The sequence below is a fragment of the Diadema setosum genome, chromosome 1, assembly GCF_964275005.1.
Source record: "Diadema setosum chromosome 1, eeDiaSeto1, whole genome shotgun sequence".
NCBI classification, from domain to species: domain Eukaryota; kingdom Metazoa; phylum Echinodermata; class Echinoidea; order Diadematoida; family Diadematidae; genus Diadema; species Diadema setosum.
This window is the reverse complement of record NC_092685.1, coordinates 30,440,189-30,457,546: the sequence shown is the minus strand read 5'-3', so window position 1 is coordinate 30,457,546 and position 17,358 is coordinate 30,440,189. Positions and strand designations below refer to the sequence as shown.

Below are 17,358 nucleotides of genomic sequence, written 5' to 3'. Positions count from 1 at the left end.
TTGATCACAAAACACTTCTGACAGTAGAGTTTTTATTAAATGGGAATTTACTCCAAATGTGAACATGGGTTAAGTGAATGTAAAAATAATAGCAGTACACATTAGTGAAGTTTGCGGAAAATTTGCATATCTGTTCAAAAGTTAAATGCAATTTTAAAGGTTTAGTTAGATCCATGTGCAGTCAATAATCACAGGACTAAAAGGGTCTGTGATATCACAGTAGGGCAACGATATAAAGAAAATAGAAAAAGAATTCAACTTTTGCATATTTTCATTTTTCAAGCATAAGCAAAAAGGACTTGATCCTTTTCAAAAGGCAGGGTAGGGGAAATATAACCTTGAATATACAATGTCAGTGACGAGTTTCAGTTAATGTGTACTTTTATTCTTAAAGAATTAAATTCTTGGAATTCTCTTTTACTCTTTTATATAGTGCCCTACTGTGACACATGAAATTGTTGTAGTTTTCTTATCAAGCCATGATAGCACATGCAATTTAACAAAACTTCATAATTATATAACCTTTGAAATGGATTATCTGACTATTATCTGACTTTTATCAAACTTCAATAATGTGTGCTAGCTTTTATACTGTACAGACATGTATTTTTCTATTCATTAAATCCACACATCATATTTGGTACAAATTTCCCCCCTTTAAGATAAGAGCTCTTCCGGTAGGTCTTTCCTCCATGGAAAACTGGTCTGAGTACCAGGCTGAAGGACACTGATTGTGGCTATTCGGCAAGCTCGGCGGAGGATTTCATCCAGTGGCAGTGCGGCATGATGAGCCAAAAAGTATGCAAACGATCCAATGAAGGCATCTCCCGCTCCCTGGACAAGAAAAGTTTTAAAATTCTTTCTCACACAAAGCTTCCATATCATGTCGCAGAATACTTATTCTCCTCATTTGGCATGAAAATTGACAAAAAAAAAGGTTTACATTTTTATCATAAAATTTATGATTTTTTTTTCACTTTCTGACAAGCATGAAGTATCACTCAAGCTAGCATGCTTTACTTTTGACCGCAGAACGCACAGTTTTAGTACACACCTGCTTTGTTGTGGTTGTTGTTGTTGTTGCTGTTATAAATTTGGAAGGACTGGTTTATCAAAGTTTAGATACTCAGAAAACCTTCCAATAGGAGTGACTTGGCTCGGTCTTATTGTCATATGGTGTGTGCAGTTCATCAGTATAATAGGGAAATAACACGCTGGTTACAACCTAAGGTATATTACATCTTGGGTTCAACAAGCTTATTGCTCACAATCCTTATTAAACTAGGAAATCAATAACATTGCCTACACAAAGTCACAGCCCTCTGCAAATGCCCTACATCTCACATTGCCCGCAAAAGTCTGAAAGTAACCATAACACTTGTTGCTTTTCCTTTTCAGTGTTATCATAAGTGACTGTATAAACAAGCGCTGCTGATGCCGATTAAAGTACCTTTGTATACACATTAGATTTTCGCAATATTGGATTTTACAAAATGTTATCTGTTTATCCATTTATTTAAAAATGTTTCAATTTTTTGGCGAGAGCAAAAATTGGGCCACTCTATTGCAAATGCTGAAACCTAATCCTGACATGACCTGTTCATGACTGTCTAGTACCGTGATGTGAAAACAGTTTTCATGGAATTAAACATATTCTCTGATGTGAGATGCCTGTATGTGTGCCATGTATGTGTGGGAGCAATTTCACTCCTATAGAAATTATGCATTTGATTTTAAACACGTAACTGAAAACAGTCTTTACACAACCAAAGTTTTTTTCAGGAAATTATGGGATGTTGCTTTGTATAGCCGTGCATGTAAATATTCATATAAAAGCTGACACTAAAAGCCAACGGATTTGTTTCTTCGCAAGAATCTTGTTTTGCTTTTCGTTTATGCTTTTATAATACACGTCGCTTATTAAGTGAAAGGCTTGGCAGTTCCGTCAGTGTTGTAACCACAGGATTTCTCTTTGGTTACACGAGACAAGTATTAACTGTTGAAACAAACCAGCAAGACACAACACCAACATCCCCCTCCTCTCAAAACAGACAAACAAATAAACAAAAACAAACAAACAAACAAACAAAACAAAATAAAGGACATGGAAACACGACAACTTCATTATAAACATCCATTATTAGCAATAACTCCACAATCTGATTTTGATTGTGAATGTGATATTGTGACAAAGTAGGCCCTAGTTCTCACTGTGTGAACAGCATAATCAAAATTATGACCAAATTGTCATTTTTACCAGCGTTCGATGCTCCCTCTGAAAGACTTAGTATATTTCATACCCTATGTTGGAAGGTATTCCTGGTCATTGCCGTTTATTCATGCATTGTGATCAGAACATATCGTAACGCAAGATTAGTGGGGTTTTTTTCTTTTCTTTTTTTAATGGGCGCAAATTGTGAAAAGGATAAAATTCACACATAATCTTTGATCTAGCAAGATATCTTAACTTCCATAGAGCTCCTCCAGGTACCTCTCAGGAAAAAGATTGAATTGTCAATACATCTTGGGCAAGATGAATTATCTACAAACATACACGGCATTAGTGTCATACACGGATCACAGTGCACTACTGAGAACTGGCCATTGATGATCCTCTGGATCTTTTTTTCTGAGAGACAGTGAAAGTGAATGTGTATATCATTTTTCCCACGCTGGATCTTGTTCTTTGAGAAACAGTGGGAGCAAATGTGTATGTTATTTTTCTCATACATTTTATACAGCAACTATTATTAAAGCCTCAAGAAAGTTGATAATACCCCTTTTTGAGGGGTAGAAAGAAAAGTAGGAGCTACTACATGTATTACGTCCTTTCCTAAAACACATGCCATCAACTGACTGCATATTTGTTTGTTTTGCAATCTTTCTTTCTACCAGAAAAAAAAAAGTGTTGAAAAATGTGAACAAAGGATACAAAATGATGGCATTAATTGTGGGTGAGATCCTGTCTTAGTGTAAGTGTGCTCATTAACACTGAGGGATGTCTTCTCCTGGTTGGCTTGAATGGACCTTATTTCACAGTACTTAAGTAGATGGTGAATGCATTATCTAAATTACTACATTTAGCACAATGTCATGAAGTACACTAACATCAGTGGGTGGTCTTTTATTTCAAAGAAAACATCCAACTCTTTGTCAAGTTGTCGTGAGCTTCTAATGCATCATTTTGTGTCTGTGTGTGTGCCTGAGAAATAAAGATAATGGGAAAGTAGGTTCCTGTTTTAAACTTCCAACATGACATAAAAACAAACAAACGCACATTCAAGTATCAAGAATATTATGAAAAGCTATTATTCAAAGTTGTTTTTGCACTTGCTATGTATTAGGTCCTATCATTCTCTGCAATTTCGCATTTCCAAACAGAGATAAGTGGCACAGAACTTCGCGACTTGAAATGCTAAAATGTCCTGAACATAATAACCATGTCGACAGGGAGCCTTGTTTTTTACCATTCCATGTTTGTTACATCAAACAAAATGTATTAAATTGGCCATGTTGCCCATAGCAGTCCATATTTTTCCCCATCGATCTGTCCAATATTATCTAGAGTATACTTGTCCTCTACACCTTTTATTAAAGAAGAATAAAAAATAAAGACTCACAAGCAATAAAAGGAGACCTCCAGATGATATTTAGACTTTTGCATTTGAACATCTACAAATACATACTGGATACAGAGTTTCAGAATTTACAGTGATTGGGATAAGGAATAAGAATGTTTTCTAAATTCATAGTAAATCGCAATGAACAAAGGTGATGACATAGGGGCTTCATGTCAGAATGCATGATTGGGTGCTCAAGGAAACAGAACAAAAGAGGAAAGCATGCATAAAGTCTACACAGGCGTGAACTTACTGAAATGGAATTACATTCCTACATTATTGGAATGTGTGAAACTCCTATGTCATCATCCCTGTTCAGTGTATTATGTTTTTTTTTTGTTTTTTTTTTTTCAGAGCATTGGTTTATCTGCCCAAGGACCACAAGAATTCAACACATCTGTACATGACATTATTGGTTTCTTTTCGACCTGATGTGAAAATAAATAAATTGTCTGGAATGATCCTTACAAGAAAAGAAAGAGAAAAGGTGGACGAACAAGAAATTTGAATTTGAATGTGTGTGTATACATGCAAATATATATACACACAAACAGTTCAACCTATCTCAGCAACCATGTTAAGACCCTGTGCATAGCGGCACACATGTCTAATGTGGCCAGTGGCCACTCATTCTGTTTTCTGCAGTAGATATTAACTTGTTTATATTTGTCTGCTTTTCTGCTTTGCAGCCGTGGCTGTCATCCATGGTGAACCATTCATTGATTCACTAGCCATTCAGGTACATGTAATGCACTCGTGAAAAGCATGCTTGCTGTGTGCATGGTACTGTGCAATCAGCTCAATTGATAACGGCATTATAAAATGGAGACCTCCGGATGATTTTCAGATTTTTATAGAGGTTCAGAATTTATAGTGATTGGGATGAGGAATAAGAATGTTCTCAACATTTATAACAAATTGCAATGAACAAGGATGATGACATGCAGCCTCAACTTAGGAATGCATGAGTTGGGGCTCAAGGAAGCAGAACAAATGAAGAAGGTATGCATATATACATTCTGCACAGGTGAACTTGTCAATCAAGCGGTATTGTAATGGAATTATACTGCTACATTTCTGAAATACGTGAGGCTCCCATGTCATCAAAACTGTTCAGTGTAATTTGTCGAAGATTTTTCAGAGTATTGGTTTCTCTGCTCAAAGACCTCAATAAATTCCACAAATCTATACATGGAACTGTCGATTTATGTACTACATGATGTGAAATTATGAAAATTCTCTAGAATGCCCCTTTAAATGCATGAACACATGCATACCTATACAAGGCTTAACACTAACTTTTTCTTTCATACCTGCCAACATTTCAAGATGAAATATCTTACTCATGGATTGCAAAAATCTTATTTTCTATGCAAACTGGAGTTGAAAATCTTACTTTCGGTCAAATCTTCAGAAAATACACATGAAAGGTATATCTGAATATTTTTTAAAAATCTGATCTCTCTGACAGAAAATCTGATTTTGCTATTTTTAACGTAAAAAATCTTACTAGTTGGCAAGTATGTTTCTTTTGGTGGCCTAACAATGAAATTTGGTGGCCCAATTGGGCAACCATCAAATGTCTTCCCTTAAAAAGTGGTGGCCTGGCATCTATTTTGGGTGGCCCTGGGCCACTGCTCAGGTTGAGCCCAGCATATACACATACACATTATATACTATAAATACATGCTCATGGAAGTACTTTCACATGAATACAATGATACAATGAACATGTAAAATGCATGCGAAACACATGAAATGTACACAATTAGTACTTCTTTACAGCGACTATGTGTTGTCCACAATGGTCACTCTTTTTATTTCTCATGGTTGGCCGATATACACTGTAGTCAGGTTTGACTGTATTCAGATCTACCAAGTCTCATGCCTACAGTGTGAATCTCACTCTCCTGCAACCCATCTCACGCTCACCTGCCCACCAATCATTTTCTCATGCCTCCCAGAAAGAAGAAGAAAAAAAGAAAAATGTGGCAGGTAGATCAATAATAAATATTAGCTGAGAAGCCCGGCTTTATGCTGAACTGAGTAAAGCAAAGTTTTTCTTTATTCTTTTGTTTGGTAGAATGTACCTGCATAGCTGTATCTTACAGCTGCATTATGTATTTCCCTTTCTGAATGAATAATTCAAAGACGTCTCTAAAAATTCTACCATATATATACTAAGTCATGTCATAGTCATACATTCTAAACTCATTCACGAGGTGTTCACCCTTGACAAAAAAATTTTTGGCAAGAATGCTCAAAATGATGTCTCGCAGAACCATCCTTCATAACGAATAGATGAGAATAATGCAAGTAAAAATGTATCATAAAAATCATGAAAATGTATGCCAAACTCTTAGACCCCGTTTACAGTGCGGGGAAAACCCGGCCTCAATTGCGCGGCCGAGCCTCGCAATTTTGTCCGTTTACACTGCTGGGCTCGGCCGTGCTTTTGATTCAAACCTTTCAATATTTTGTCGTAGTGGCGCTCTGCTTGTAAACAAATGCAATTTGGTATTGTCTGGTTTTCAGACCCTTTGCCAAATGAATTCCGTGGCGACGAAGTCGCCGTTCGGGCAAAGGCCTTTGCCGAAGGAAAGAATCCTTTGCAGGACAAAACCACCTTAAACTATACTAGTTTTCGACGTTGAGGGGGTTAATATCCTGAATAGCGAAAGATACAGGCAGAGGGTTTGGAAGCCAGACTAAAATTGGCCGCGCAATTGGCCGCGCATTTGGCCCAGTTTGCGTTTACACCAAGAAAAGGCCGGGCTCGGCCGCGGCTCGGCCGCGGCCGAGACCACCTCCAGAGCGAGGCCAAATGCGAGGCCAATTTTGGCCTCGCATTTGGCCTTTTGTGCGTTTACACTGAAGCGGGGCTGGGCAAGGCCGCGGCCGAGCCGCGGCCGAGCCTCGCACTGTAAACGGGGTCTTATTCCAAAATGAAAAAGCTCAATGGGGAGGGGCATCTGCTCCATCCTGCCCCTTAGATTGTTTCGTAAAATTGCAGTTTCTCACTCCCAACCAGTGGAGAAAATTGGCATCTCTGCTGTATATATATATGTATATATAAATATATATATATATATATATATATATATATATATATATATATATATATATATATATATATATATACGTATGTATAGGGATTAATTACATTAGTCAGGCTATATATTGTAAACGAAACTAGTGAAGACTTTACCTCACGAATCCAGCTCGTACACACACACACACACAAAATGATGCTTATAAAGGGCTGGTGACATCTGATATTGATTCTTCGATACTTGACAAATTTTCTGCTCAATTTTCTGCATGTAATGAAACCTACTAGGTTCACGTTTGCTGGCTTAAACAAGCAATCTGGCTAGCATCAAAGTGGATAATTGTTGGGAAAAAAATACACAGTACCTTCAGCAGGCTAAATACTCGGTAGCTGACAATTGTAGCTTAGTCCATTTCTTAAGGGGGGAATTTAAATAAAAATCCAAGTGCCACTGTCACAATACTTTAGACGTAAAAGTTGAAAGTATTGAAGAATCAATATCAAGCGTCACCAGCCCTTTATAAGCATAATTTTTTTGTGTACGAGCTCCGAATTCGAATCCCGCCCAGCGCTTACGTCCCTGAACAAGATGTTTTACCCACCATGTCCCTCTCAACCCAAGTGTATAAATGGGTACCTGGGGTAATAATAATGGCAGGGCCCTCTGGTAGACCAGTGGCAACACTGAAGAGGTTACCCTAGGTAAATAAGACCTTATTATTATTATAATTAAATATCCGTGATACTACAAGAAAGTGAAAGGAAATAGATTTGTAGCAATTCACCTGCAATCACTCAGATTTTGTAAACAATATTTGTTGCTTTGAAGTCAATAATTTGTAACTGTGCTTCCCAACCTTTTTTTTTTCTTTAAAGAAAATTATTTATATCTATAACTGTGCTTCTCTACCTTTTTCAACCGACGCCGAGTCAGATCACATCTTAATCTTCTTTATTTTATTTTTGGCCGACATTGCGGCCCATTGGTTGAGAAGTGCGGACCTACATATAGGGTCAGCAGAGTGTACCTACAGTTCAACTTTCTTGGGATCTCTATCACAAAATTTCATTGGTTTTGTGTATAATTGTTTTTCTTGATTATAACAGGACTAATTCCATTAGATAGAAAAAAAAAACTTACATACCCACTCAAGTGATTGAGTGGATTACTAACACAGCATGCCCAAAGTTATGGTAATTTTTTAAAATTTGAGTTATGAAATTTGTTGATCACCAATCACCTGTCTGCACAATGCAGGAAAAAAAAACAGTATCGTATCATCTGAATTCTTTCAGTCCATTGCAATAAGAGTTTTCAATAGTAACCGTTTATTGGAATTGATGCAGATGATTAGAGTGAAACTGTACTGAAGATCCCATATCTTATATCACCACAGTTCTCACTTGCATCATTATCATTATCATCTCCACAACAACATTATCACCATCTCCATTATCAGCTTCACCACCATAATTATTGTCATCTTCCTATTCATTATCACAGTCATCATCATCACCTCATCTTGGGATCTTAGTTTTCTGACTTGTGATATAACAGCTGTTGATGTTTTGTTTATGTCATTTATGAGCTGTCATGCACCGTGTTCCTTCATTATTTTTCCCTTCCCCTTCTCTTCTGTAAATCCTCCCTCTACAATCAATATTTATGTTGGTGGGTTTTTTTTTTTCAATATTGGAAGTTGATGTATATAATGATAATCTTCATTATTATATTTCTGACCATAATAGGTAAATTGACTATGTGCAAGATATCTGGAACTCAGGAGGAAATGTATATCGATGATGCAATCACTGACATCATTTACACAGGTGCTCAGTTTGCCTTTTGTGCCAGGAACGTGTACCTTTCATTAAAGAACCAATTTTGTGGAATTCTCTTCATATTTTCTTTATGTGGGTTCTTGTCGGGGTTTTCTCGATCTCTTTCAATTACGATGCTGAAGATTTAAAGACCGACTTACTGTAGTATCCACTGCCTGAACAGGTGTGACTGGTAAGTGAACAGGAGACTGAGCGTCCATGGTGAGGTAAACGATCCCGTCTCCACCCAGCGTGATAACCACTGCCTTACAACCCTTCTGCAGGAGAGCCACACTGGCCGTCTTGGCTTCATCGACCGTGGTAACGGGTAGACCCGTCAATACCTCCGCCTGCGAGCAAATTGAAGCATTTTTAAATCATCTGACTTCAAAATCTTTGAAGAAACCATACCACTTATTATCCTTTTTCACCTGCTATAAAGAACAAAAGGTCATACCAACACTGGTGGTGTTCATTTTAACAGGGTGGACACCAACACCAGAGAACACAATTAAGGATCTTTTTCAGTGTTAGAACAAGCTACCATTGTCGAATGCAATAAAAACCCATTGAGGACGGGCTGATTTTGCTGCAACACGCATTTCCCCACAAACACTTGCCCGAGTACACTCAGGACTGGTCCTCAACGGGTTAAAAGAACATTTACTTCTTTTATCCCTCATGTATCATATGACAATATCAAGATCAGTTTAGTTTGCTTCCTAAACACATACAAAGTACATAAATAATATAAACAATTTTCGAATGCACATGTATGATTAATGGGACAAATAGTTTAAACGTCAAAGACAATTGCAAAATATGAACTCTCTTACTGTCATACTTTGCTTAAGCTGGGTAATCAAAATTGTCATTCTAATATGGCAGCTGGTTAGTATTGTTCTTCATACAGAGAAAAAGTTAATTACAAAAATATGAAGCTACTGCCTGCTTCCTTTGACAATATCACTCATTCTGCATTTGTCCCTCTATGAAGTTTTGGTTTCCTGCTGATGTCATTACTGATGTTACCTCATGATATTATGATTGGGTGAACAATTACCTCACACAACAGAAAATCTAATGTGAGCTCTGCATATCCCTGTGACGGACAATATATATATACATATATATATATATATATTTATCGTCGCTGGGGTGACAAGACCTTGTATTTGCAATTTTGGTGAAAATTACTTTTTTGGATTAATGATCAAAATGGGTTAAGTGGTGTCCTGTCCAAATCCCAACTGTCTTACCCCATAAATGAAGCCACCACGGCATGTCAAAGGAAAGGCTATCCCATTCACTATAGTGCTTTGGCCGCCATGTTTTTTGGCTCTCCTGAACATTTGACATTTTGTAGATACGAGGTCTTGTCGCCCCAGCGACGATATATATGAAAATGATGAAAAATGATGAAATGATGAAAATACACATGTATATTAATAATTAAACATGGTGCTTCAAGCCTATCATAGTCTGACAAACAAAGCAATTTCTGTGCTGTCCTCTGTAGAGATCTGGGTCTTGTTTTATGAAGAGTTATAATTGATTACAAAGTAGTTGATTTCTATCATAAGTCTATGGCAGCCTGTGTGGTAAGGGATTTTATAATCGATTATATCTTTTGATAAAACAGGGCCCTGGCCCTTTATTGATTAAAAAAAAATTAAGATTATATACCTCACTCTCATTGGGACAGAAAAAATCTGCATTGCTGTAGAATTCATCTCCTAATCCAGCTACACCAGGTGCAGGGTTCAGTATTGTTGTGACTGAAAATGAACCAAACATGCAAACAATCACACAATACAAGAGTTCAGCTTATTCACCTCCCAAAATACAAGTATCTTCATATTGTGTTTAGTAAAATGAACACTTCAGCTTTTGAGTTGCATGTTCTTGTTTTATTGTGAATAAACCTACAATATATTGAATTGGATTGAATTGAAAAATTCTTTTTTTTTAATGCGTATAGAGTCTGAAATGCACGACATAAACAGCATCATTTTACAACATGACCTTGACCTTTGATCTATAAAAGCTTTTTGCCTTGAACCTGGTAGGGTACTTACTTTGCCAAAAACACTGCCTTTGTATAATACACGTACATGAATTTTGGCACCTACAAAAGAAATTTACATATCAGGAAATTACATACAGAAACAGTATTTTGAAAAATCAATCCTACATGAAAAGTACAGCATGTGAGACTTTATTAAGCTGTTTTGGGGAATTTATCACCATTTATCTAATTTATCATATCTTATCTGAGTTACAGTGAATGCTGAATGTATGAATCGGCTTGGCAACATGCTGCATCTGATTGCTGCTACAGTGCAGCAAAATCCTACACGGCTAGCTGCAAATTTTGTGCATGACTCTACAAACATCAAATGGAAGTCAAGAGATGTACCTTGTGATTTTGCTGTGGTGAGTGGTCTCACTGTAACATGTCATAGGAACTATGGGCAGAGTTGAAGAATTCGCACTGTTGGCTTTGTTTTTTGGCACATGAGTTTGGCAGGTTTTGGTACAACCTCTGAGCAACTATTACAAGAAATGGTACTTTTTTTTTCCACCAGCAGTGTGAATGCTGTTAAGTGTACATTGTACAAGTCAACCAGAGAGAAGGCTTTAAAGGCACATGGTCCCGGTGGTTTAGTTAAATGCATACGCGGGCGCACGGCGCAAGTTTCCTATAGAGACTTACGCTATAGACTCCTCTTTAGTGCTTCCGCTTTGGCCCATTTCCCTGAGTCCAAAGAAGTCCGATCCACTGTAGTCAGTGGTGCGATCACAGTTCAGCTCATGATTCGGCTGAGGGGGATGACAGCTTTAGCAAACTTCTTTTGTGATGTCATAATAAGCACATATGCATGCACCCTGGCATTACTACAGACTGCGTGATGCGCAGAGAAGAAAACGAAGGCAACGTTACCTAGCAACACCTACGAGCTTTACTCTTGATGACAGCTCAACTTCGGCAATCTTCGTATCAATTCCAACGGTGATCGGCAATATCATCAAGAGCGCCCTCTACACTACCGGGACTATGCGCCTTTAAGATTCTTGAAAAAATGCTCACTGCCTTTTGCTTTGGCAGCCTTCAAAGCAGCCAGGGTGATTTCGGGTCGAATTTCCAGCTGGCACACCAAGACCTTTGCTGACGACATCTGGGATATGGCTTGCTCTACTTCTGTTTCAGTCACCAAGAAGTTGGCTCCACTTACAATTACTATCGAGTTCTGTCCTGATAAAATAATATTATCAACATATATATTCATATTATATACATATATATATATATATATATATATATATATATAACAACAACAATAATAATAATAATAATAATAATAACAATAACAATAATAATACATATTATATATACATTATATATATATATATATATATATATATATAGAGAGAGAGAGAGAGAGAGAGAGAGAGAGAGAGAGAGAGAAAGAGAGAGAGGTGGGAGTTTTGTGTGATAAACCATCATTGACTTTTCACAAAAGTTTTAAATAACAATGCAAATGTTTATTGTTTTGCTTTGATTAGTATAAGATTTATTCTTCTGGTAACACTAATATACTTGCTGTGTAAATGAACATACATGTACATCATTTCAAAAACATACTGCAGTGTTCTCCAGGCATAATTCATGGTAGGTTAACTATTGGCAATGTATGGTATTGTTAACAATAGAACAAAATTGAATGTTTTCTGAGTTGGAATGTTCAGTGCTAAAGAAGAAGTATCATAGAATAAGCTTCATGTTGAACTCTACAGATTCAAATGTTTGTTGCTCCATCAATTTCCCAATATTTAGTCTGTAGAAGAAGAAAAAGAAGAAGTCTGAAAACAAAATATCCTTGATTACCTCCCTCCTTGTTCCTCTTTTTAACATTCATTGTATAATAATCTCCAAAGCTTCCTCAATCTTTTCTACAATATTTTGCTGGTCCTATCATCATGACAGTTTTCAAAGTGATCACTACCTTGTGGCATAGGGAATGGCAAGAAATTGGTTTAATACCAATTTTCATATCACTTTAAATCCTCCTATCATGCATCAGTGGGTAAGAGCACAAGTCTAGCGATCTAGAGATCTTGGGTTTGAATCTTGTTGGATTCCCATTTTCTTTGCTCATTTTTCATTTACATTATCTTTCTAGTTAGTTTCCCTTTGTTTGCATTCATTAAACTTTCAAAAAGCTGCATCACTTCGGTGATCCCATACATTCATCTCAAAGTTGACTTCTATTCTTGGGGGTTCATTTCAGGGTCTCGTAAGCTTCAGACCACGAGAAGATTAATAATCAAAGGACAAGTCCACCTTCATAGACATCTGATTTGAGTGGATGCAGCAATACTAGTAGAACACATCAGTAAGGGTTTGAGGAAAATTGGATAACCCGTTCAAAAGTTATGAATTTTTAAAGTTTCTGCTCAGTCACTGCTGGATGAGAAGACTACTAGAGCTTGTGATGTCATATGTGTACAACAGTATATAGAAAACATATAGGAAATTCAACATATTTTCCTTTCTCTCGCATAATAATAGATCCCTTGACTTGCCTCTTTCAGAAGGCAAGGGGAATAATATTACCCTTAACATACATCAGTGACAAGTCAAGGAAATATGCACTTTTCTCAAAAAATAAAAATTTGTAAAATTCTCTTTATACTTTCCTTATATCGTTGTACGCATGTGACAGCATACACTGTAGTAGTCTTCCCATCTAGCAGTGACTGCGCAGACACTTTGAAAATTCATAACTTGTGAATGGATTGTCTGATTTTCCCCAAACTGTCACTGATTTGTTCTAATAATATTGCTGCATTCACTCATTCCACATGTATATGAAGGTGGACTTGTCCTTTAAGGGATTTCTTGGATGAACACCACACTACATGGCTTTCCATAGCTCAGCGAGTAGGAGCACCAGTCCAGCAATCCTGATGTCTCATGTTCGAATCCTCATGAAATCCCATTTTCTTTGCTCATCTACTTCATGTTAGATTGTATAATTGCATCAATTAAGCAATGTCTAGTTTTAATACAAAATGTCCTTGGTTGTATTCCTCCCTGTACATCTCTTAAACACCAAATATTCACACATCTACACTTTATATATTATCAGGGGTCGCACTTAACTTTTTTTTTTAACTAGCCAGGCGGACTACTTAGAATCAATTTTGACACTAAAGCAATATTTTGGCTAGCCAGACGGACTAGTAACTTCAGAATTTTTTTATTTTTAGCTAGTCCAACGTGATTTTGGGTGGCCAATGGCCAGCGGACCATCGCCAATTTCGAACCCTGATTATTCACACACACATATATGTGAAGGGTGAATACCACGGAATTTGACATGGCACAGCCACATACTAATATTTTCACTCCATATCTTTAAATAAACATGCAATGATATCATCACCAATAACTAATCAATGACACACTGAAAATTAGAAATTTGCCAAGGAGTCAAAACTGTCCCCTAATCTCAATATATTCTAGAAACTGGCAAAAGGTTAGTGTCCATACATTACTTTCATTCATTCTGGTCAAATGAGAAAACACATAGCTAAGTTGGTACCAGAGAGCATATTACGTGGTAGGGCTTTCAGGGGACACAAGTATAAGACCAAGAACCCAATGCACTTTGAGGCAATATACATTTGCTAGCAATATAAAGATATTTTTTCCCTAAATACATCCAACATGTTAAACTTCCAAGCTGTGGACCACAACTGTATATTTGTAGGCATGATGGAAAATTCCAGGCCAATTAAAGGTTAGCCTGATGAGAAAGAGTAAAATTTCAAAAAGGACAACATTGACTCAGTAATGCCCAGTCTCAAACCCTCTATCTGACAGATCATTAACCTATTCAGCCAGGAATAATATGTTCTACACTGTATAGCACAAATTGTTTTTTTTTTCAGTTTTTTTTTTTTCACTACCGATGGAAAATTGTGAGGTGATGACATCATCACATCACTCATTTGTATATTCATATCATCTGTTAAAGAACTGCTTTGCAAAAATTAGCATAACATCATAACATCATAAATTCATAAATTCCCTCATCCTAACTGATTTCATCAAATTTTCACTATGCTTATGAACTTTTTTTTTTTTTGTTTTCACACATTGAATATCTATTGATCCAGAGTTCCCCTTTAAATAGCTTTGTTGTTATTGATTTTTTTTCAAACAATATAAATTGTGATGGATAAAATGCAGGACAGGATACATACATGTATGTATGTATGTAATCTTTCATCCCCCTGTTACTATAGTACAAGGATCAACTGTCAATTTAGATGAACCCCACCAACTTGATGAGATTGACAATTCCAAAATTGGGAACTCACTTCCATGTGCCACAAATGTCAGAAAGTATTTTTTTCTACACATTTCTAAGTAAAAGTAATTACAGATGATCATAGGAATGATTTCAGCACAAAAAAAAAAAAAAAGAATTGATGGGACCTGCCATCATTTGAATCCATCCAATGATACAGTTTAATTTAAGTGACAGAGATTGGCAATTCTAAAATAAGGAACTCACTTGCAAATGCGACAAATATCACAGAAATTTTTTTATTCATTGAATCATCCATAATTACAACTTGTGTACATGTGAAAATACTAACAATCATATGAATGGTTACAATTAAAAACAAACAAAAAAAAGATAGATGCTCCCCCTCCCCCCACTAAAACCTATCTAATGATCGAGTTTAATGTAAGTGACTGAGATTGACAATTCCAAAATTAGGAACTCCTGCAACAAATGTCACAGAAGCTTTTTATCTTTATGTTTTATTTGGATCATCCTATTATCAATTGAGAATAATAAGGACGTTAAGGTGCCTCAAATATGATGGCTTTAGTGGCAAACTTAACGGCCTTATCATTCTCAAGTAATGATATGTAACTACTTCCGGTAATGATTATAAGAAAGATTAAAGTTCAAAATATGTAATGAAAAAAGCAACAATGAAAAGAAAGTAAAAGAGAATTGATGAGCAGCGCTTATACCAAAAGATGATAAAACGAAAAACAACTGCCTCAAATAATACATCTCAGAAAGGGTTCCAAATAAATACAGGCCTGAAATCACCCTAAAATTTCAGTATTGAACAACCTGATCACAAAAACAAGAATCCCATCCAGCCCAAGAGACCCATGAAGGGAGTAGTATATATCCCTGTAAAAAAAAAAGTACAAACCTGAGCCAAGTAATCATACATTGCACATATAAAATTTAAGCAACTTACACTCCCATTCAGACACTCAGCCACAAAACACATACAGTACACACATACAAATGTACTAATAGTGCACACCACAGTAATGGGAGAATGAAACCTGCCCCATCGGATCTCAGACCAGATGAAACAACTACCCAATCAGCCAGCACATGCATACCAACCAAAAATAAATAACACCGAAAAGAATTTGTTGGATGTACTTATCAAGTGTCATGATTTTGGATTCATTAATAAGCAGTGGTGTTGTGTTGTGTTCTGTTAAGCACATGTAGATCACTGGAGGCGTCATAAAACTTTATTGACTGACAGGATTTGAGACAAAAACTTACCATTGTCTGCTACAGTTATGGGCGCTACTCCAGTGGCTGAATCAGGTGCAACTTTCAAATAATCTGAAACAAAATTTTCAGAAAATTAGAAAAAAAAGTAGACATTTAACATGATTCTACATTGTGTCATATTCATCAGCTGCTTTTCATTTCTTCCTCAGAGACTGTGTTAATTGTCAGCCTTGACAGTCTGAGCAATGTAATAGTTTAGAACTGTAAACCAAATGCAGCATTAGTAGAACTGGATCTCAGCCATGTACACACTCTGGTATTAAACTGTTCGAATGCCTGTTGTGGAATGCCTATTCTCCAGCTGTGACAATGTAAATCCTGACTGTGGTGCCACCATTGTGGCTGCCTTCTTGACCACCAGTAACGACATAGTGCATGCTTGACCACGGTGCCACCATTGTGGCTGCCTTCTTGACCACCAGTAATGACATAAGAGGTGTAGTGCATGCTTGACCATGGTGCCACCACTGTGGCTGCCTTCTTGACCACCAGTAACAACATAGTGCATGCTTGACCATGGTGCCACCATTGTGGCTGCCTTCTTGACCACCAGTAATGACATAGTGCATGCTTGACCATGGTGCCACCATTGTGGCTGCCTCCTTGACCACCAGTAACGACATAGTGCATGCTTGACCATGGTGCCACCATTGTGGCTGCCTTTTTGACCACCAGTTACGACATAGTGCATGCTTGACCATGGTGCCACCATTGTGGCTGCCTACTTGACCACCAGGAACGACATAATGCATGCTTGACCATAGTGCCACCATTGTGGTGTGGCTGCCTTCTTGACCACCAGTAACGACATAGTGCATACTTGACCATGGTACCACCATTGTCAATGCCTTCTTGACCACCAGTAACGGAATAGTGCATGCTTGACCATAGTGCCACCATTGTGGTGTGGCTGCCTTCTTGACCACCAGCAATGACATACTGTACGAGCTGAAATTTTCGCGTACAGATATTTTCGCGAATTGCTACTTAGAGGAATTTTCGCGCGCTGTTAATTTCGCGGTTGCGAGGGTCTAACTGAATTTAGTTATTTGCGCGTTGTTATTTTCGCGTGTTGTTATTTTCGCGGTTCAAAGGCGATTCGCGAAATTCGCAAAAATAAAACCACTGCGAAAATTTCAGCTCGTACAGTAGTGCATACTTGACCATGGTGCCACCATTGTCACTGCCTTCTTGACCACCAGTAATGGAATAGTGCATGCTTCCACCTCTG

At 37.2% G+C, this 17,358-nt stretch overlaps 1 protein-coding gene across 1 annotated transcript in view; it reads right to left on the bottom strand.

The window, feature by feature from the left end:
- Positions 1-521: 521 nt before the first annotated feature.
- Positions 522-17,358, bottom strand: part of LOC140229602 (ribokinase-like) — a 34,668-nt gene continuing 17,831 nt past the window's right edge. The window contains exons 4-8 of the mRNA XM_072309850.1: positions 16,116-16,178; positions 11,585-11,749; positions 10,180-10,271; positions 8,655-8,843; positions 522-834 (exon numbers count right to left, since the gene is read on the bottom strand). Coding sequence (XP_072165951.1) covers positions 658-834; positions 8,655-8,843; positions 10,180-10,271; positions 11,585-11,749; positions 16,116-16,178 — 686 coding nt within the window. The 3' untranslated portion in view covers positions 522-657. The remainder of the gene's footprint in view (positions 835-8,654; positions 8,844-10,179; positions 10,272-11,584; positions 11,750-16,115; positions 16,179-17,358) is intronic.